Genomic DNA, 22,141 nt, shown 5'->3' on the forward strand with positions numbered 1-22,141 from the left:
TTATGAAATAGGAAAATGTTTGCAAGTCAAATACAAGGGCTTAATATCTAGAATATATAAAGAACTCTTAACAACTCAACAACAAAAAGACAAACCACCCAATTAAAACTGGGCAAAAACCTGAAGAGACACTTCTCAAAAAAAAGATACACAAACAGTCCACAAGCTTGTGAAAAAAGGCTTAAATTCTTGGTCATTATGTTACTACAAATCAAAACTTTCATGAAATGCCACTTCAAAACTACTAGAATGGCTGTAATAATAAAACAAAGTAACAAATACTGGCCCGGGATATAGAGAAATAGGAATCCTTGACATGCAAGTAGAAATGTAAAATGGTACAGTTGTTGTGGAAAACATGGCTTGGTGGTTCCTCAAAAAATTAAACATAGAATTACCATATTACTCAGCAATTTCACTCATATGTAGAAACCTATGTCCACACAGAAACTTGTACATGAATGTTTAAAGCAGTATTATTCATAAGAGCCCAAAGGTGAAAACAACCCAATGCCCACCAACAGATGAATTGGTATACAAATTGTTTTTTATATTTAGACACACACATACACACACAGAGTATCATCCAGCCATAAAAAGGAATGAAATGCTGATACATGTTACAACTAGAAAGAAACTCTGAAGCATTATGCTAAGTAAAAGCCAGGTCATACATTATACGATCGTATATCTAAAATAAGAAAAGCCATAGAGACAGAAAACAGATTAAGTTGTTACTGGGGGAAAGGGAAATGGGGAAGGATTACTTAATGGGTAGGAGTATTCTTCTAAAGTGATGAAAAAATTTTGAAACTGAAGTGAGGTGGTGGTTGCACAATACTGTGACTAGACTAAATCCCATGAATCATATTACTTTATAATAGTTAATTGTGTTACATGAATTTCACCTCAATAATCTCCCCCTACTCACACACAAATATAGCCTCGAAGAGAACACAAAATGATAATAACAGTTGGGCTAGATGTTGGGCTAGAGTGGCTGTTCTCTCTATTCCAAACTTCATCATGTTGCTATGTTGTTTTAAGTATTCTATTTTTTTTTTTAATATTCCCCAGCTAGAAAAGGCTAAGATTTAGGCCAATGTTTAATAAAAGGGAGTGGGAAATAGGGAAAAAAATTTTTTTAGTCTGAAAGAACATAATTAACTCCCTGTTTCTGGCTCAAAAATTAATTGAGATATGAATCCTATGATTGTCTTTTTAAAAATATGTAAAAAAGGTCAAGGTTCTAGCAAAATCTAGCAAAATCATGTATCTTTAAAACCTCTACTTCTGGGCAGCCCTGGTGGTTCAGCGGTTTAGTGCCGCCTTCAGCCCCGGGCCTGATCCTGGAGACCTGGGATCGAGTCCCACGTCGGGCTCCCTGCATGGAGCCTGCTTCTCCCTCTGCCTGTCTCTGCCTCTCTGTCATGAATAAATAAATAAAATCTTAAAAAAAAAAAAAAGAAATCTTAAAAAAAAAAACTCTACTTCTAATAGATAAAAGTTTGAACATCACACTAGTGTCAAACCTAGTTACCAGTATATTAACACCTGTACACACAGTCACATTACATGGAGAGAGGGAAGAGTTATAACGACGAACTTCCTATTTTAATATCTCCAATATAAAATACCAAAGTTTTGTAAGTTTAAAATGATATACACATACATAGTTAAATACAGTTAGTGACATCATTAGTATTTTCCAAAAAGACTTCACCTTTGGATACAAAATAAAAATTATAAATTAGGGGAAAAAAAAGGAAAAAAATTATAAATTAGGCTCCAATACTGATTGATAAGGAAGAAAAACAAGTCTGTTGAATACCAAAATGTGAGAGCAATAAACAAAAAACTGAATTATTCAAGAAATGGCCAAATTAAGTTAGAAATCTGAGGCTAAATTCAAATCTAGAATAAGATTTCTTTAAAAAAGATGATTTACTTATTTACTTGGGGGGGTTTGCACACATGTGCAAGAGAGAGCTAGTGAGCATGAGTGGGAGGGGCAGAGAATACCAAGCAGACTCCCTGCCAAGCACAGAGCCTGATACTGGCCTCAATCTCATGACCCTGAGACCATGACCTGAGCTGAAACCAAGAGTTGGACACTCATGCAAATGTACCACCAGGCACCCCTAGAATAAGATTTCTGATGTAGTCTTAAAGTTAAAACTTCTGTCAATTATCACTTGTAAGATCACTTATATAAGCTTCAGTTCCAACCAAGCTTATTATTCTAAATACCCAGAGCAGGTTTTCTGTCTTCGACCATAGCTTCTCTCCACACTCATCCTAAATTTCAGCTTATACAGGTTTCTCTAGAAGAACCAACAGGGCATGCCCCCTCCCCCTCCCACCCCTCGCCCCAACAAATTTACTTTAAGGAACTGGCTCTTGTGAAAATCTGCAGAGTAGGCTTGTAGACTAGAGACCCAGGGAAGAGTTGAGGCTTGAGTCCAGAGGTGGTCTGCTGGCAAAATTCCTTCCTGCTCAGAAAAGTCACTCTTTGTTCTATCACCCGATTGGATGAGACCCATTCACATCATGGAGATAACCTACTTAAAGTCTACCGATCTAAAAATTAATCTTGTCTTGGGGATCCCTGGGTGGCTCAGTGGTTGAGTGCCTGCCTTCGGCCCAGGGTGTGATCCTGGAGTCCCAGGATCGAGTCCCACATGGGGCTCCCTGCATAGAGCCTGCTTCTTCCTCTGCTTGTGTCTCTGCCTCTCTCTGTCTCTCATGAATAAACAAAATCTTTTTAAAAATCAAATAAAAAAATTAATCTTGTCCAAAAAACATCACAGAAACATTCAGAATATTTGAACAAATATCTGGGCAAGGTGACACAAAATTAACCATCACACAACTCTCAGTAATACTTCCAGGTGGAAGTAATACATTCTTTCTCTAAAAATGACACCGCATTCTACCACTCTCTATACCTTCCCCTTCCTAGAATTGAAAGATCTTCAGGAGACAGGCACCTGGGTAGCTCAGTTGGTTGAGCATCTGACTCTTAGTTTCAGTTCAGATCATAATCTCCTGTGTTGTAGAATGGAGCCCCGCATCAGGCTCTGTGCTCAGCCAGGAGTCTGCTTGAGGATTCTCTCCCTATCCCTCTGCCTCTCCCACCACTTGTTCTCTCTCAAATGAATACATCTTAAAAAAAAAAAAAACTCATCAAGAGAAAATTCTGTATCTAAATGATCTTTGCAACTCCCTCAGTATCTAACACTGTACCCTTCATATTGCTCACATTTGCATATTTCTTAAATAAATTCCATAGTGGAAGGAGCTATTAAGTAAGCAATTTCCAAAATTACTGAACAATGTTTAATATCAAGGGAATTGAATTAAGTTATACAATTACACCTACTTAGAATAAAATGGGAGAATGACTATATCAAAAAGAAAGAAATAACAAATGGACATCAACAGGATGGGAAAACAGAAAACTAGCATTATTTAAAAAAAATAACATATGCAAAAGCACTGAACCAGGGGGGAAAAAGGTGAAAAGTTGTAATACATGGCATTTTTCTTCTTTCTGATATTTATCTGTAAATACAGTTCTTGTTGCACAACCAGTATCATAAACTAACTCTTGCTGAAAGCACCGGAGATACTGCATATTTGGAATAAGCTGTTAAATATGATTTAATTACTTAAATACTAAGAGTAGCTTCTATAAAGCTATCTCTTCTACAATGTAGTACCCTTGCACAGACCCTGATGGTAGGATGGTAGTAAGCACACACTTGATTTTTCACTTGGGAGGAGGGACACGGGACTGCTTGTGAATCACATCAAACACTGCCCCTACAAAGCTTCACTTTCTATACACCTGCACTATCCTCTTTGGCCCCGTCTTCATTCTCACCCACATTACTTTGTTAGGGAATATTACCGTACTGAGAGAAAACATCTGTCTCTGGACTCTATCATCTCTTCCTGTATCCAATTAACAGACATTACTGTCACCCCTAACAGACATTACTACCAACCATCTCTCTGCAATATTCTCAATCGCCTCAGCACTTATCACACACCAATCACTGGCAATCCAAAGACTAAAAGAACCACCTCCAGGGGCAGTTGGATGGCTCAGATCATGATCTCAGGGTCCTGGGATCAAGCCCCACATTGGGCTCTCTGCTCAGTGGGGAACTTGCTTCTGCCTTTCCCTCTACAACCTCCCCTACCTGTGTGCTCTCTGTGTCAAATAAATAAATAAAATCTTAAAAAACATTAAGAAAAACCCACCTCCACCTCCAGAGTTCACAACCCAGGTGACTTTCCTTTCACCATTCAACATTCTTCAATATTTTTATTTTATGTTATTTTATCTTCTGTGGGGGAGCCTAGGGGAGGAGAGGCAGAGGGAATGAGAGAGAGAGAATCTTAAGCAGGTTCCCTGCCCAGTGTGGAGCTCATTGCAGGGCTTGATCTCATGACTCTGAGATCAAGAACTGAGCCAAAATCAGAGTTGAATGCTTAACCAACTGAGCTACCTGAGTGCTCCTCACTTCTCAAACATTCTTAAAACCAACTCCTTAATACTCTAAGTCTAAAGGTTAAAGTAACCTCTGGTTTGCCTAAAAGATCCAAAGCCATCTTGTCCTTTTTATTAATACATTTCATCATCTTCACTCATCTTCTTCACTCTTACTTGCACTTGGAGGAGGAAAGATTTTTACATTTCTTTTAATCTAAAGTCATCTCTCATAATTACAGGTTTGAGACCTTGCTCAGTTAACTCCCCTCATTTGCAACTTCATTTGCTTTCCTCATGCAAGATTCTTCCCCTTGAATTACTAACATTTGCAGATTTTTAAAAAAATATTTTATTTACTTATTCATGAGAGAGAGAGAGAGGGAGAGAGAGAGGCAGAGACACAGGCAGAGGGAGAAGCAGACTCCATGCAGGGAGCCACATGGGACTTGATCCTGGGTCTCTAGGATCAGGCCCTGGGCTGAAGGTGGCGCTAAACCGGTGAGCCACAGGGACTGCCCCTTTGCAGATTTACTGACATATTTTTCCCTTAACCATGAGAATGTCCGACTAAGCATAAGGGAATAATGACTTGTGAGAATAAAAATTTGGGGAGAATGGCATGAACAGAGAATCGTACAAACAAAAAGCAACTAAAAAATTTAGAGGGATGGAACACCTGGGTGGCTCAGCGGTTTAGCACGTGCCTTTGGCTAGGGGCGCGATCCTGCAGTCCCGGGATTGGGTCCGCATCGGGCTCCCTTCATGGAGCCTGCTTCTCCCTCTGCCTGTGTCCCTCATGAATAAATAAAATCTAAAAAAAAAAAAAAAAAAAAAAAATCAGATGGTGAGGCGATAACAAAACAACAGTAATAATGCTAAACCTATCCACAAGGATTTTTGAAACTGTAGACAAGAAAGATCCTGAAACATTTTTTTTTTAAGATTTTATTTATTTATTCATGAGAGAAAGGCAGAGACATAGGCAGAGCGAGAAGCAGGCTCCCTACAGGAAGCCCGATACTACAGGATCACACCCAGAGCCAAAGGCTCAACTGCTGAGCCACCCAGGCGTCCCTCCAGAAACATTTCTATAGCATACGATGTCAAAAGAATATTGAATTACACTCATCATTATTTACCTGAAAGAATAAAATATCTTTAATATTGTCTTCTTTTATCAGTCTTTTTCTATTAAATATCAAGCTGTTCAACTACACATTTTCTAACCAAGAAAAATTCTCAGAAATAATAATGCTTCATGTGACCAACAAAGTTAATCTCCTATGTACAAGGGACACAATGGGGAAAAGACGCTGATGTCTAGTAGTGGAAGATAATAAGACAGGCATGATAAGCACAAGAGAACAAAAGACAAAAGAGAACACAGAGGTACAGCTAACATTTCCTGACTTATGGGAATCAGGGAAGGCTTTGCAGGGGTGATGATGCTCAAGTAAAATCTAGAATAAACCTAATTCCCTCCTAATCCAGTCCCAATTTTAGTTGATAGGAACCACTATATACACACCATACCTCAATTCTTCCCTGTTCTTTGCCCAGTCAACTTTTTTAAGGCCAACCTAATTAGGCCTCTCCTAATTTCTCATGTGTCTGTTCCTTCCTCTCTATTTTAACTGGTTTAGGCATATATTTCCTCTTTCTCAAACTCTTAAATTTTCCAACTGGCCACACCGTCAGCCTCTCCCCTCACCCCCAACCAATTTTATGATAAAGTTCCTAAAACTGGACTCTGACATGTTACTTTACTGGCTCCCTAAATCCACCAAGAGAATTCAGACTTGTTAGCCTGTCATTCAGATGACAGACTGAATATATTAAGATAAATTTAGCAGTGGAAGCAAAATAAAAGGGGAGGGGGAGTGCCTGAGCCTGTTATTTGACACATTTCCAATGTCACTTAAGCCTTCCAGAGCTCAGTTCTTTTCTTTCTGTGACTACTTAATCTGTTGTATTGTTCATTTCTTCAGCCATAGCCATATAAGGAGTAGGGGAAAAGAATTCCAAGTCAAAGGCACCTTGTGAAAAGGCCCTAAACCTGAAGGGACTTGACTGACCTGTGAACCTGAATGATAGCTAGTGTGATTCTAACTTAAGTGAGCTGCAAGATATTATGGGTCAGGCCAAAAAGCTTTGGACTCTAGTTGTTCCCTGATAGACTGCAAACTCCCCATGGCCTGGAACCAGACATTTCCTCCTAGATAACTTCTTCATATAGCTAACTATGATTACCCGTCAGGCGGCACCTTAGATGCTGTGTTCTCAAGAATCTTGTCTTGTGTCCTAGCACCTAGCATCCTGTCTAGCAAGTAGTCACAACAGGTTCTCAGTAATTCTCCTGAATGAAGAGATTATAAAATAATATGCACTAGGTAGATGCAAGCTTCTTCTATGCTCCATTTGCTCCAAGCTGTTTTTAGTGTAGTAAGTACCTCTGTTCTTAATGGTGCCTACATTTTTCCAGAACCTCTGTCTTACCCTCTCCAAAGAGTACCAGTGTAAGATAAGAGTAGCTATCTAGTTGTGTGAAATGCAAAAGGGGCTTTGGAAATCTGACTACTGATGAAACAAATTTTGGGTTTATCTTCCAGTTTTTAGCTCCATATTCAGTCCTAATTACTTCATAGTCTTCTAGTTTCCATTGCACCTGGTAATGTCAAATACTGAGTCTTTTAGGAGTCTGGGTGCATCAGGTTAGTTCTTGGCTTAATCTATTGTCTACTTAGGTTGCAGCTTTCTCAATTCTTCTAAGTCATTTAAATTCATCCATATGCTTTCCAAACTCCAATATTTTGTTGCTTGTCTCCTTTCCAAATCTACCTTGTCCTTTATGGTTTTATGCCTAAAACAACAACAAAGTCCCTCACACACAGTTTTAGTAGGATTTATCAACAGGAAGTAAAAGTAAAAGCTTGTCTAATCTGCAGTCTAAATTTAATCTTTACTCTTTAAGCTGCTTTCAGTTGTACATTCTTTCTCGTAGTTGGCTTTATATTTTAATCTCCCAAACAACAAAACCAAGAGACAGAGATGAAAATATAACAGCAAAAATAATTTTATATACACACACAAAATATTGCATCCAATAGGAATTTAAAACAAAACATGAGTGAGGAACAGAAACAAGACAGAAGCTTATCTAAGAGAATTTACTAGGTTAAATAGACTTTGAGTCTTCAGATTCATAAGGTCCACAGAGAACCACTCAGGCATCAGTGTAGTAACATTTCTGAACTCCAAGAATAAAGCTTCCAGAGAGAAAAGTAACAGAGAACCAGACTGGCATCAGTAACACCAGAATGTTTGAATACAACAAACCAATATCCTCAAAGTTCTATAGAAAAAGATTCTGGAGGCAGCTGGGTGGCTCAGTGGTTGAGCATCTGCCTTCTTCAGCTCAGGTCGTGTTCCCGAGGTCCTGGTATTGAGTCCTACATCAGGCTCCCCGCAGGGAGCCTGCTTCTCTTTCTCTCTGCTTCTCTCATGAATAAATAAAATCTTAATTAAAAAAAAAAAAAAAAAGAAAGAAAGAAAAGAAAAAGATTCTGGTGGCACCTGGATGGCTCAGTTGGTTAAGCTTCTGACTCTTGGCTTCAGCTCAGGTCATGATCTCACCAGTGGTGGGACTGAGCCCTGTGCTAGGCTCTCTGCTCAGCAGGGAGTCTGCTGAAGGATTCTCTCCCTCTGGCCCCAGAGCCCTGCCTGCCACAGGCTCGCTTGCTCACTCTCTCTCTCTCTCAATTAAAAAAAAAAAAAAAAGATTTATATATTTTTTTATTTTAAAGATTTTATTTATTTATTTGTCAGAGAGAGGAGGGGGAGCAGCAGGCAGAGGGAGAGGGAGAAGCAGGCTTCCCACTGAGCATAGAGCTTGAAGCGGGCCTCAATTGGAGGACCCTGGGATCATGACCAGAGCCATAAGCAGACACTTAACCAACTAAGCCACCTAGGCATCCCTATTGTTTTTTTTTTTTAATGGTAAAGAAGCGCTCAAACACAACTGGGAGGTGAAAAGAATCAAGTAAGAGGCCAACACTGAAATATGAGGGCCTGAGTCTTTGAAAAGTCTGGAAAGAGACAGTAAATCAGAGGAGAGCAGCAGGCCAGTAGGTGGTCAAATTTTGGATATATTTTGAAAACAGAGGTGATAGGATCAGAAATCCATGAGGTGTAAGAAGAACAGAAGAATTAAGCATGACTCAAAGGTTTTTGGTCTTACCAACTACAAGGATGAACTGTCATTCAGTTAGATGGATAAAACAGGTATGTGAGATACCTACTAACATCTCTGCAGGTGGTGGTGTTAGGAGGCATACAAGGTGGGTTTACAAGCCAGGAGTTCAAAGAGGAGGTTGAAGTTGGAGATAGGAATCAGTAATGTACGGAGAGTATTCAAAGCCAGGAACTGCATGAGGTTATCAAGAGAAAAGGTAAGGTGGTAAAACAAAGTAAATTTTTAAAAGACAGAGTGATGGGATGCCTGGTGGCTCAGCCTTGAGTATCTTCCTTCAGCGCAGGGCATGATCTTGCGGTCCCGGGATCGAGTCCCATATTGGGCTCCCTGCATGGAGTCTGCTTCTCCCTCCGCCTGTCTCTCTCTTTCTCTCTCTGTCTCTCATGAATAAATTTCTTAAAAAAAAAAAAAAAAAAGTGAAGACACACAGAAACAGAATGAAATCCTAGAGCTTGCCAATATTTGGAGGTTTAAGAGTTGAAGAATCAACAAAAGAGACTGAGATGTAACCAGCTAAGTAAATGGGGAAAACCAGGATGGAGTCAAGTGAAGGAAGTATTTTAAGAACAGCCCAACTGTGCCATATATTGGTGACTGGTCAAGCCGACTGAGGATAAGAACCAACCACTGGCTTTAGCATCACAGAAGTCTCTGGTGATCCTGTTTAGTTTGCCATCTGTGCAAATAAAAACCTAAATAAACTGAGTTCAAAAAGTAATATAAGTGGTATGGACAATTCCTTCAAGGAGTTTTGGTGTACAGGGAAGGATAGAAATGGGGTGACAGAGGAAACAGTTACAGGTAGTAGTGTTGGGCACCTGGGTGGCTCAGTGGTTGAGCGCCTGCCTTTGGCTCTGGTCGTGATCCTGGTCCTGGGATCCAGTCCCACTTGAGGCTCCCTGGAGGGAGCCTGCTTCTCCCTCTGCCTATGTCTTTCCCTCTCTGTCTCTCATGAATAAATAAATAAAATCTTTAAAAATATAAAATTAAATAAAAAAAAATAAAAGTAGTAGTGTTCCCCCCCCCCACACACAGACACAAAAAGAGTAGTGGTATTTTCTTGTTGCTATTTTTAAGATGGGTGAAATAGCATCATAGCTCTATGTAGATAGAAAAGATCTGGTAGAGAAGAAAAACTCAATTCACAGATGTAGAGAACTGCTAAAGCAGCTACTTCAAATCAAGAGGGGATGAAATCTATTCCAAAGGGGAAGGGTGGCCTGACAGAGAAGAAAGAACACTTTCTCTGAAAGTGACCAGTGAAAAAGTAGAGGTGTGGAGCACAGATGTGAGAAATTGGGTCCATGTGAGATGAGTTAATCAAAATTCTCTTCTGTTTGCTATGCTTTCCTCAATTAAATAGGAAACAGGTTCACAGGTTAAAAGTGAAGATGGGCAAGAGGCGTTGGAGGTCTGAGGAAAATGGAGAGAATGGAAGAGTCATGCAGGACATTGGAATGAGTAGACCGTGGAAGTACAGTATGACTGCAGGGAAATAACTATGACTAATGAGGTTAGTGAATGTAAATTTAAGGTGAAACTGGTCAGCATGTCTGTGTTGGTATAAACAGGACTGTGGTTTCTTTAAGCTGGTGAAAGAAAGCAGGAGAGGGACGGGGGTGGGTGAGTTTATGCTCAGGACTGATTGTAACTACTCATGGAATTTAAACAGGATAAAGAGGGAAGTAAAGTCATGAGGGGGATGTGGGGCAGTGAGTGAAAGGTAGTAAGATCAACAGACTATAGTAGGTCTGAATAATTTATGGAGTTTGGGTGCTAGAGAGACAGAGATGGAGATGGTGGCTAAAAAATAGCAACAAGATAGTTACTCTCTATTAAGCACCTACAGTAAACTAATTACTTTTGTTATTACCTCATTTAATTCTCAGAATGACTGAAAGATGGGCACTATCGTCTATATTTAAAAGAAGTAGTTCTTCTGCCTCTCTCTCTCTCTCTCCCTCCCCCCCATCATGAATAAATAAAATAAAATAAAATATTAAAAAAAATAAAAGAAGTAGTTAAAGCTATGGTTAAATAACTTGTCCAAGGTCAAAGAGCTACTAAGCATTCCAACTGGCCTTTTGGGTCACATTTTCTTTGAGAAATAAACACCCCACAAAACTAGAATAAGAGGGGTGCCGGGTGGCTCAGTCGGTCAAGTGTAGTGACTCTTGATTTCGGCTCAGGTCATAATCTTAGGGTTGTGAGATCAAACCCCGCAGGGAGTTTGCTTGAGATCCTAATTCTCACCTTGCCCCCCACCCCAGATAAAGAAATCAATCTTAAAAAAAAAATTAGAATAAAATCTTTTTGAATAAAGTATTTTACAAACTAATACACTTTATCCATTAAAAAACTTCAATGATATTTAGTTTTCAATATGGCTAATTTAAAGTATTACTTTAGGAGTGCCCAGATGGCTCAAAATGGGTTAACCGTTGGGACTCTTGATTTCCACTCAGGTCATGATCACAGGGTTGTGAGATTGAGCCCTGTGATCCAGTTCTAGGGATGTAGAGCCAGTTTAAGATTCTCTCTCTACCCTTCTCCCTCACCCCTCCCCCACATGCTACGTGTCTCTCTGAAGAAGAATTCTTCTTAAGAATTTAAAGCATCATAGAAAAAATAAAAGGTAAAATGTTCTTTTATTTTTTTTGGTAAAATGTTCTGTAGAGGGCATCTTCTACCATGGACCAATAAACTCAAGTTAAGCCATCTGCAGTTACCGCTATTACTTTGGCACTGGCTTAATTAAATACTATAAAACTCTTGCTATTGCTATATGTCAAGCACAGATAAGATTTCTTTGCTCTTCCTATTTCCTTCCTTCTACTATTATTTTCTTCAGGTTTTATGCTGTTTTTTCTACTACTGATTCAGAAAGCTACAGCTTATCTTACTGCACTGGAAAATGCAGTTAGTTTTTGGCACTGACTTCAGACTCCCCAAATTACTAAATATTTCTGTGGACTGTATAGCAACAATGAACTGTATCCAAGGCTCCAAGTTCTGGCAACCTCACTAAATAGGGCAACCAATAGAAACTGCAGCTTAAAGTGTTACTGGATCTTTGACATTCTAGTTAGTGATTTTGTGAATTGCTAGATTTAGGTCCCCAACTCGTGAGAACACAAGAAATCAATAAAACACTTCACAGATATTTCATCCATCCTACAATGCTCTCCTACTCACTGAGTATATGGCTAATTAACAATCAAGAAGTGGCTAAGGTATACCAATGGGCAGGGCTTAGCAGATGATTTAAGTAAATAAATCCATTACCAGACTTCATATTCCTCTACCAACGCCTTGATTTTAAGGACAAATTGTTTTAAAAGTAGCTGACTTATTAATCATTCTTCACGAAGTCTCTTTTCCTAATGTAGTGGCAACCTGGTTTTCAGTTTTGTGGTGTACTATCCAGGTATAGCTAACTTAAAATATATATTAAATAAGAATTTCACTCAATTTAGCCCATTTTATTTAAATAGTCTAAAAAATAATGTAAAAATAGTGTGGGCAATCTTGGTATCCAGGATCTAGTATGTGCTCAGGCATCATATTCACAGACACAGGTGTAAATATACAGTAAGTGGAAATATTCTACAAACTATTCATGCATGCCACTGCTTTGCCATTCCCTCAAAAATCTTGAACCTAATTCTTCCCTTAAATTTTAAAAGAAAATTATAATTGAGCTTGAGTCATAAGGTAAAAAAAAAAACCCCATCTCCCTAACAATGCCAATTTTGTCATAAGATTTTATCCTCTTGTATTCCTAAAATCTCTCACTATTGGGGGCGGGGAAGGGGGGAGGCAACATGTCTTAGGCATTTCAGTGTTTTTAAAGATTTATTTGAGAGAGAGAGAAAGCAGGAGCAGAGGAGAGGGACAGAGAAAGAGGGAGAAGCAGACTCCCTGCTGAGCAGGAAGCTTGATATAGGGGCTCAATCCCAGGACCCTGAGATGATGACCTGAGCAGAAGGCAGATGCTTAACTGATTGAGCCACCCAGGGGCCTTTAGGCATTTCAATATTAAAGAGATATACGATTGTGAATATGGAAAGTATTATTTGGAGATTCCCACCCTCAAGAGATTTCTACAAGATTAATAAACTAAAATGTTAAATCATGTCCACCTATTTATTAAATAAACATTCATTCTTCCAGGAGCTCAGACTCTATGGGGGGGAGGGAAGGTGACAATAAACACATGCAAATAAGCAAAGAAGATTACATGCTGGTCATAATCAGCGTTAGGAAAAAAATAACTCAGAGTTGTGACAAAGCTCCAAGAGACAAACTACAGACCAAATGATCTATTAACATGCTTAAAAGACAGACACCAGTCTTTCTAGTTGCCTTTAAAACTGCCTTGACATTCATATAGAAGATCCTGGGTATCAAAGCCCATCAAATTTACTTCAATTTCACCTTTACAGAACTTGAGCTAGTCTGTGAATCTCTAGAGAAAATAAAGAACATCACGCAGTTAGTTACTACCTCTGGGATTGGGCTTTTGATTATATTTAGTGTGACCATTAAATATATTAGCCAAACTGGAACATTTTCAAGAGAGAAAAGGGATGTTTTAATAATTATGCCAGAACAACAGGAACAAACAAGGACCTTCCACCAGGGCAAACCAGGCCATATGGTTACCCTAACTATATACAACATCAAATGTAACTAATCCAAAATTTTAAGAGCATTGTATAGTTCCACATGAATTTAAATAAGTAACACCAAATGTAAATTTTAATCTAGATCATATAAGCCAAGTGAATCCCTTACTAAATTTAGTGAAAAAGCAAAACAAAAAAGTTTTGAAAAAGTTATCAAAATATCTTCATGACCTTGGGGTAGGGAAAAATTCTTTAAAAGAAGAAAAACACTAGCCATAAATTAGAGTGATAAACATATCTACATTAAAATGAACTTCTGTTCACCAAAAGAAGCCATCAAGTGGGAAAAGATATTTGCAACAGATATACTCAGCAAAGTACTCATACCCAGAATGGTGAACTCTAGAAAAAGATCTGCATTTCAGTAGTAAAATGGGCAAAAGATTTCAAAGGTGCTTCACGAAAGATGAAATCCAAATGACTAGGATATGAAAACGTGTCCAGGGGGATCCCTGGGTGGCTCAGCAGTTTAGTTCCTGCCTTCAGCCCAGAGCGTGTTCCTGGAGTCCCGGGATCAAGTCCCTCATCAGGCTCCCTGCATGGAGCCTGCTTCTCTCTCTGCCTGTGTCTCTGCCTCTCTCTCTGTGTGTCTCTCATGAATAAATGAATAAAATCTTAAAAAAAAAAATTGTCCACCTCATTAGTAATCAGGAAGATTAAAGTCAAGTACAATCACACCCACCAGACCCGACAGAATTAAAATACCTGGTACTCAGTATTATTGCCGGTAAAGGATATGGAACTAGAACTCTCATATACTAATGACTGAAATAGAAACTAGTAAGCAACAACTCTGGAAAACTGCTTAGCATTAGCTAATAAAGATAAAGACACACATTCCAAACGATCCTGCAATTCAAGTATATATCCTCAAGAAAACTACAGACGGGCATCAGTGCACTTAAACACAATTGTTCATAATAGCAAAAACTAAACAATTTAAAAATTAACTGTAGTATATAAAAAAAATACAGAATAAACTTGTTATATTCAAGAATGAATACACATCATAGGTGAAATACTATGCCACAACAAACTAAAATCAAATATATACAAGATGATTCCATTTATATAAAGTTCAGAAAAGGACAAAGGTAAACTCCTTTAGGGATGTAAACTTAAAAGTGATAAAACTATGAATGTTAGAATAATGTTTAAATTTAGCTTAAGAGAGTAGTAGAGGTGATGGGAAGATGCAGGAGGTGGGAGGATTCTGGGATGCTGGCAATGTCTGTCTTGCCCTGGGTGGTAGTTACAGCATCTTAGTTTAAAAACATTTCATTTTTATCTATGTATCTTTTCAACATGTGTGGTTACTTCACAATAAAAGGGAAAGAACTCTACCCAGAGGGGAAAAAATTAACATCCAGAAGAGAATTCTAAGAATGTCACTTGAGATTAACTCAATTGATAGTTTACAAAGATAACAGAGATCTCTAAATGCATATACATATGGTATTCTAAACTTCATAAACAAACTTTTGGCTTTAATCTGTTAGACTGCCATTCTTCAACCAAATTTTGAAAAACGTGAAATATCAGATATCAAATTACTTCACAAGTCATGTAAATTTTAAAATTTGAAAACCAAACACCCCACTTCTAACTCTGAAATTTGAAATGTCCAGTGTTGACTAGATAGCCATACAGAAGTTTTAGATCAGATGCTAAGTAGAGTAAGGTACGAAAATTTGATAACTACCATTTTTGCAAACACAATTAAATCCCTCAATCTCTATTAAATATTAAATAACTCCTGCTTAAAAAAAAGCATATATCATGTCTGTGGGATTAACTATCAAAGCCATAAGCACAGATATAAATTCAATGATTAAAAAAACTTTTCACTCCTGTGCTTGTATTTATCAAGACATGATACAAGAACAAACTGGTTTGTGAATTCAACTACTACAGACTAATAAAATTGTAGTTTACTGACTCTAGAAGCTGAAAAAAAATGTGTAATGTATAAAATGTATAAAAGAATATAAGAATTCAAAGATTTTTAAAAGACTAAAGTTAGGGACGCCTGGGTGGCTCAGCGGTTTAGTGCCTGCCTTCCGCCCAGGCGCGTTCCTGGAGTCCCGGGATCCAGTTCTGCGTCGGACTCCCTGTGCGGAGCCTGCTTCTCCCTCTGCCTGTGTCTCTGCCTCTCTCTGTCTGTCATGAATAAATAAACAAAATCTTTAAAAAAAAAAAAAAAGGACTAAATTTAATACATAAGAAACCTTAAGAATGTATTAATTTTTGTCATTGTGAGGAGTAAAAAAAAAAGTACAGCCAACTCAATGGTAAGTCATTCAACTGGCAAGACACCTTAAAATTCAGATTAGCTTACAAATACTGTATGTGGGCCTCACTGAGAACTTTAAAAAAGCCTTTTTGAGGGCAGCCCGGGTGCAGCGGTTCAGTGCCTGCCTTCAGCCCAGGGCATGACCCTGGAGTACCGGGATGAGTCCCACGTCGGCCTCCCTGCGTGGAGCCTGCTTTTCCCTCTGCCTGTGTCTCTGCCTCTCTGTGTGTGTGTCTCTCATGAGTAAATAAATAAAATCTTAAAAAAAAAAAAAAAGAAAGTCTTCTTGATAACTTCATAAAGCCATAAAAACTAAGACACTATACAGCTAAATATCTATGGGGCAGTGGAAAAGAAACTTAAGATAAAAAAAAAATTAAGACTCCGTAACTCAGGCATACAATCTGTCCCAACACAAGTGTTATTAAAAAGGACCCCCCAAATGTCACTAAGTACTCGTGTGATGCTGTGAAATAACTTCCCGCTCCGTTATAAATTTGTCTTCTTTTTTTTGCAGACTTAGAAAATTTCTTCCTGGCCCTGGGCCTCTTGTCTCTACCACGGTCTCATTCGTTCCGTCTCTCTACCAGATGTACCTGGAAAGGCTACCTTGGTTATCACCTTGCTCCCCTCGCCTAAGTCATCCCAAACTCGTGAGACCTGAGGAAGCGGGAGCTCAAGTTTACGTTCTTGCCGGTTTTCCGGCGGAGCCAAGGCCCCACCACGTGTGAACGGAAACAAAACCCCACTCAGACGGGGCGACGCTCAGTGAGATCCTTAGGGGCAGGGCCCTTCGGTGCTCCACGCCCCGAACCCGCCGCCGTCCCCGGGACCCGCCGGCAGGGCCCGCGCGGCGCAGCCTTCGGGACGAGGGTGCAACCTGGATCAAGCTCGAACCCGCCTCCGCACCGGGTACCCCGGGCGCACCCCGGCGAGCATTTTTTTTTTTTTTTTTTAAAGACGCGGTTGCACAACGGCCTTTGAGGAGGATTCCGGTTTAGCAGGTAAACACCACGTAAGGCGGACAAGTGGGGCGCGATGTGCCCGAGGGCCCCGAGACCGTCGGCGTCGCGGGGCGAGACCCAAAGTTTTGGCACATCGCCCCCCCCACCCCCCCACACACACTTACTTCACCTGAGGGACGCCGCCAACAAATCGAAATTGAGAACGTGAGAAAATAGGTGCCTCGGAATCAACAAATCTGCAACTAAACTCGAGCTGGGCGGAAGAATTCTTTGAATACTCGGGGCTTTGTTTTGTGGGGAGACGCCAGAACCCCCGAATTTCGGAGTTGGAAGAACACGTCTCTCCGTGTTCTCTGGCCCGTGCTCGGACTTGAGGGCCGCCCCGCCCGCCCCGCCCGCCCCGCTCTCGGTCCTCCAGGTCCCGGATTGAAGGCGCGGACGTCCCCGGGGTGGAAGCCAGGAAGCCCCCGGGGCGCGGGGGGGCGGGGGGGAGGCCGCGGCCCGGCCCCGTGACGCCCGGGCCCGGTCGGAGGGAAGGGAGCGGCCTCCCCGAGGACGGCGGAGGGCGGGGGGGGGGGGGGGGGGGCAGGGGGCCGCGGGCCTACAGCCGGGCGCCGCTCCCCCGCGAGGCCCGCCCCGGCGTACCTTTGGCGAGGGCTACGGTGGAGTTCTCGGTGTCGATGGTGTAGAGGATGCCCTCGTAGCGGATCTCCGCCTTGGAGATAAGGCTGATCTTGCTGCCGATGTAAGGGGTGCCCCCGCTCATGGCGCCGCCGCCGCCGCCGCTCCGGGCCGCTCGCAGAGAGGCAGATCCCGCGCCGCTGTCGCCGCTCCGCAAGCCCGCTCGCTCCGTCGGCGCCTACAGCAGCCGCCTCAGACCCAACATGGCGGCGGCGCCGGCTCCGCTACCCTCCCCCAGCCTCCCGCCCTCAAGCCGCGGCGCGGCGGCGGCGGCGGCGGCAGCGGCGGCGGCGCGGGGCATGCTGGGCAAGGCGAGGCCGCGCTCTCGCGAGACTCAGGCCGGCGGCGGGCGGCTGGGGCCTCCCCGGGCGGCCTCGGGGGTCTCCGCGGCGGCGCCGCCGGGTCGAGTCCCCGGCTGCCGTGCTCGCGCGGCCTGAGAGGCGGCGACTGAGGGAGAGGCGGCGTACCTGGCGGCGCCGGGACTCGGTGGGCGGCGGTGGGGGCGCGCGCGGCGCTCTCGGCCTCCCCCGCGGCCTCCGCCATTTGCAGACCCGTCGCATCTTGTCCTGCGTCCTGCGTCGGCGAATGAGGATCCCTCAGCCTGGAAAGGGGCCCTTCCGCCCCCGAGCTCCCGCCGAGCCCCGTTAGGACCCGGTCCTTTCCCGTTCGAGGCTACTGTGGCCCTCTGGAAGCTCCCCGGGCTCCATCGCAGCATCCCATTACCCAGCCCGTCCCCCCCTCCCCTTCCCCCTCCCCCCTTCTCCCCTTCGCAGCTGCTGGAGCTGGGACTCTGTCCAACACCTCGGGATGCTCTCATCTGGGCTCGTGGCTTTCAGGGCCACTCTACACAGACCAATCCCAGGCATTTGTCTGCTGCTTTGATCAATTCGGAGAACTCTGGACTCAGATCAGCCGTAGACCCCCTCATTCTCTCTAGTTGCACGTTTAATCCGCATCTGATTAACTTTGTGTCTCCAAACCAAGGCTCCCGGTTTTTCCCTCTGAGATTAACCTTCGGCCACTCGGTTCACCACCGCGGGAACTGGTGCTGTTTATCCAACTGCTCATCCTTGGAGTCATCCTGGACTTCTCTCTCACCCCGACATCTGTTCTGATTGCAAATCCTGCCCTCTCCATCGATAATGGGTGACCCGAATCTGATCACTTCTCACCATCTCCATCTCCTGCCTCTCTACAACAAACCCCACGTCCCCTGCCCTTCCCTGCCCGGGGTTACCGCAATCGCCTCCTAAAAGGTCCTTCTACCTCTGTTCTTGCCCCCAGTACTTAACTCTCCACACAGCAGCCGGGGTCCTGCTAAAATCTGTCAGATCATGTCTTTCCTCTACTCAGTACTCCTCTCCCGAGTGATCTCTAGTCACAGAGTGAAAGCCGGACTCCTTACTTAGGCTTACAAAAACATAGACGACTTAACCCCTCGTCACCTCATTTCACCATTCTGTTCTAGCCACCCTTTCTTCACCCAGAACTTTCGCTCTTCATTCAGATCTCAAATGTGACCTCCAGAGATGACTTTCCTTACTGGGGATTAAAACAGGACACCTGCCTGCACCACCATATGCCCTTAGCTTGCTTATGTTTTCTTCATAGCATTTCTCTCTCCCTGATATTATTTGCGTGTGTCTGTCTCCTTTGCTAGAATGTAAACATTTTGAGATAAGAATGTTTTGGTCACCACTGTGTGGTCCCGACCTAGGATAGCTCCTGGCACAGGGTGGCTTCTCAGTAAATTGTTGTATGGATGAACAGTTAGATGAGGGCAGGGCGCAGACAGGATGTCTGGTGAGCTGAGTGAACAAATGATGAGAAGCGTGGCAACACCGAGAGGGGGAGGCAGGAAAGAAGTCTAGAGGTTGTGTTGAGCCCTGGTGCACGATGCCTTCAAAGGAAGGCTATGAAATAACCTCTTCAGTATCAGCTTCCTGCCAGGGAGTTGAGCTTTTATTCATGCTCATTCTTTTCCTTCCCAGGTCTGGAACTTAGTTTAGCTTCTCATGCTTCCTGAGCTCATCCTTTTCCGTCTCAAAGCTGATGATTCCCCAATTTACATGCTCATTCAGGATCTCCCAACTTCCAGGTCACACAAACTGTACTTTCCAGAGGCAATTGCTTGGGGGCATGTCTCACAGGCACTTCCAACTCAATATGTTCAAAAATAATCTGCATTTATACACTTTCTTCCCCTAAATAAACCTGCCCTTTATCCACGCTCCTCATTCCCATCACTGGCCCCAGGACTCAGTGGGGTGTGCAATACTGAAACCAAGAGTAGTCCTCTAGCTATACCCCATGGATCACCACTCTTGTTGCTCCTACTTAATGCCTTGCAACTCCTGGTTTCTTGCACCCTGTGGCACCAGGAACCATGCGTAATTGCAACTTATCAGTGTGATAGCCCATATTATACTATATATATGAATCTCTATCTTGTGTGCTAGAAAATGGTTGAGAACTGTGTGCAGCGTGTTTCATTATCATGCCTTCCAAAAACCCAAATCCCATATTGCTCCCCAACCACAAGATCCAAATTCCAATGTGTGTATAAGGATTCCCATACAGACAAGCAATTCTTGGGCACCAGCTGGGGTGTCCTACAATTCAACTCAATTCCGGCACTATTTACCCAGAGATAGCATCAGATCCCACAGGTTGAGGTCTCAGTTCTACAAGACTGCCCTCCTCTCCAGATGCCAATAACAAGCCCAGGTTATCACCTATGCTTTTGACCAACCGGCTATACTTTGGGGGCTCCAGTGATCTCCAAGCCCCCTTGGACTTCAGAACCAATCACAAGTCCAGGTTGTTACCATACTTCAGACCGACTGGCTATTAATCAGAGGTTCCCATAACCCCCTTTCTTGGGTTTAGTTCATTTGCTAGAGTGGCTCACAGAACTCAGAGAAACATTTTACTTACTAGATTTCTGGCTTTTTATAAAAGAATATAACTTAGGAGCAACCAGATGGAAGAGATGCATAGGGCAAGGTGTATGGAAAGGGGCATGGTGCTTCCATGCCCTCTCTAGGCATGCTGCCTTCCCTGCATCTCCACATTTTCACCAACCTGGAAACTCTCAGAACCCTATCCTTTGGGTTATTATGGAAGATTCGTTACACAGGCATGATTGATTAACTCATTGGGCATTGGCAATTGATTCAATCTCCAACCTCTCTTGCCTCTCTGGAGGTTGGGAGTGGGGGGTAGAGGGTGGGAGGTTGAAACTGAGAGGTCTAACCCTGTAATTACCAGATCCACTGCAATGGCAACCCGCCTCCACTCTTAGATGCTTCCTAAAAGTTACCTCATTAACATAAAACGAGATACCTTTATCACTATCATTACTTCGGAAATTCTAAGTGTTTTAGGACCTCTGTTCCCGAAACAGGATAAAAACCAAATATTATTTTTATTATATATATTTTTTATTATAAATCACAGTATAAGTTCACCTGGGCTTCAAATGCCTTGAGGGCAAGATATGATCGATGTGTCTTAGAGGCTTCCCCTTCTAGTGGGACCTGGACCCAAGCATTGGGAGATGATAATGTCTTTCCGTTCAGGCCCCAGGCTTCTGCCCTGCCGCCCATTTAATCAAAGAGGAAGACTAGTTCTGTGTTTTGAATTTTCATATATTCTTATCTGTTGGTTTAGTCCATAGAGATGTTTAAAGTGTTAGTGGTTTCTTCTTTGCCAAGCAGAGCCCTCTGACTGTGGGAGGCCTCATCATTTGCCTGCCCATGCCCAGATGTGACAAATGCCCCCCAGAGCGGTTAATCTCATCTATGAAATCTTGTCCCCCTTCTCCAGAATTTAGTTCCTTTAGGCTATTTTGTGATATTTGTACAAATAAATATATTTTGCTTCTTTACACATCTTTCCCCCATTATTACAAGGAAAGTAATTGCCTGCTGTGACCTTTTCGATCTAATTGGAAATGGAATTTGGAAGATTTTTTTTGGTCATATATACCCATTAGGGATATGTCCATTTTATCCTTAGAAAGGCCCTCCCAGTCAGTTTTTCCTCTAGAGTTGGGATAGACTGCTAGCCTTTCAGTTAAGTAACCTGACATTGTTGGCTTTCATTTAAGGTCTGTGTTTTGGGAAACTATATTCCCTTCAAAGATCTCCCTGCAGTGAGATGCTCATTCTATGAGATACACACCGAAACAGACTAATTGATGGTGCTATGCATGATACGTCCAGTCCCACGTTTGTTCTGTGATGCAGGCACGTTATGTGGAATTGTGATTTCTCTCTCCATAGCGTGATCATTGAATTTCTATAGGTAAATACACAGATGATACAATTTCATTGTTTGCTTCTTTTTATTTTTATCTTTTAAAGATTTTATTTATTCATTTGAGAGCGAGAGTGAGAGAGAGTGTGAGCAGGGGGAGAGGCAGAGGGACAAGGGGGAGAGGCAGAGGGACAAGCAGACTCCTTGCTGAGCATGAGGCCCAACACAGGGATCGATTCCAGGACCCTGAGATCATAACCTGAATTGAAGTCAGATGCTTAACCACCTGAGCCACCCGGGTGCCCCTGTTTGCTGCCTTTTAATTAATAGTAGCTTGGAGTAACATGTTTTTATTTCTAATTTTTTTAAAAAAGGTTTATTTTTTTTTAATTTTTATTTATTTATGATAGTCACAGAGAGAGAGAGAGAGGCAGAGACACAGGCAGAGGGAGAAGCAGGCTCCATGCACCGGGAGCCCGACGTGGGATTCGATCCCAGGTC

The 22,141-nt window shown here is 42.3% G+C and overlaps 1 protein-coding gene and 2 long non-coding RNA genes across 7 annotated transcripts in view; 2 read left to right on the forward strand and 1 right to left on the reverse strand.

The window, feature by feature from the left end:
* The window catches only part of LOC119869793, a 34,854-nt gene extending 24,629 nt beyond the window's left edge, over positions 1–10,225 (forward strand). The window contains exon 3 of the long non-coding RNA XR_005354786.1: positions 10,117–10,225. This is a non-coding gene — a long non-coding RNA (uncharacterized LOC119869793). The remainder of the gene's footprint in view (positions 1–10,116) is intronic.
* The window catches only part of LSM14A (LSM14A mRNA processing body assembly factor), a 55,417-nt gene extending 37,479 nt beyond the window's left edge, over positions 1–17,938 (reverse strand). For 4 of the 5 annotated variants that reach the window (XM_038529430.1, XM_038529429.1, XM_038529427.1 and 1 more), the window contains exon 1: positions 17,345–17,665. In XM_038529430.1, coding sequence (XP_038385358.1) covers positions 17,345–17,465 — 121 coding nt within the window. In that variant the 5' untranslated portion in view covers positions 17,466–17,665. Of the gene's footprint in view, positions 1–17,344; positions 17,666–17,847 lie in introns of those variants that run through there. The other variant, XM_038529428.1, reaches the window with a different exon arrangement.
* Positions 17,833–22,109, forward strand: LOC119876017. Its single transcript, XR_005354779.1, has 3 exons — positions 17,833–20,200; positions 21,492–21,688; positions 22,051–22,109. It is a non-coding gene; the product is annotated as an uncharacterized LOC119876017 (long non-coding RNA).
* The last annotated feature ends 32 nt before the right edge of the window (positions 22,110–22,141 follow it).

This window comes from Canis lupus, chromosome 1 (genome assembly GCF_011100685.1).
Source record: "Canis lupus familiaris isolate Mischka breed German Shepherd chromosome 1, alternate assembly UU_Cfam_GSD_1.0, whole genome shotgun sequence".
NCBI classification, from domain to species: domain Eukaryota; kingdom Metazoa; phylum Chordata; class Mammalia; order Carnivora; family Canidae; genus Canis; species Canis lupus.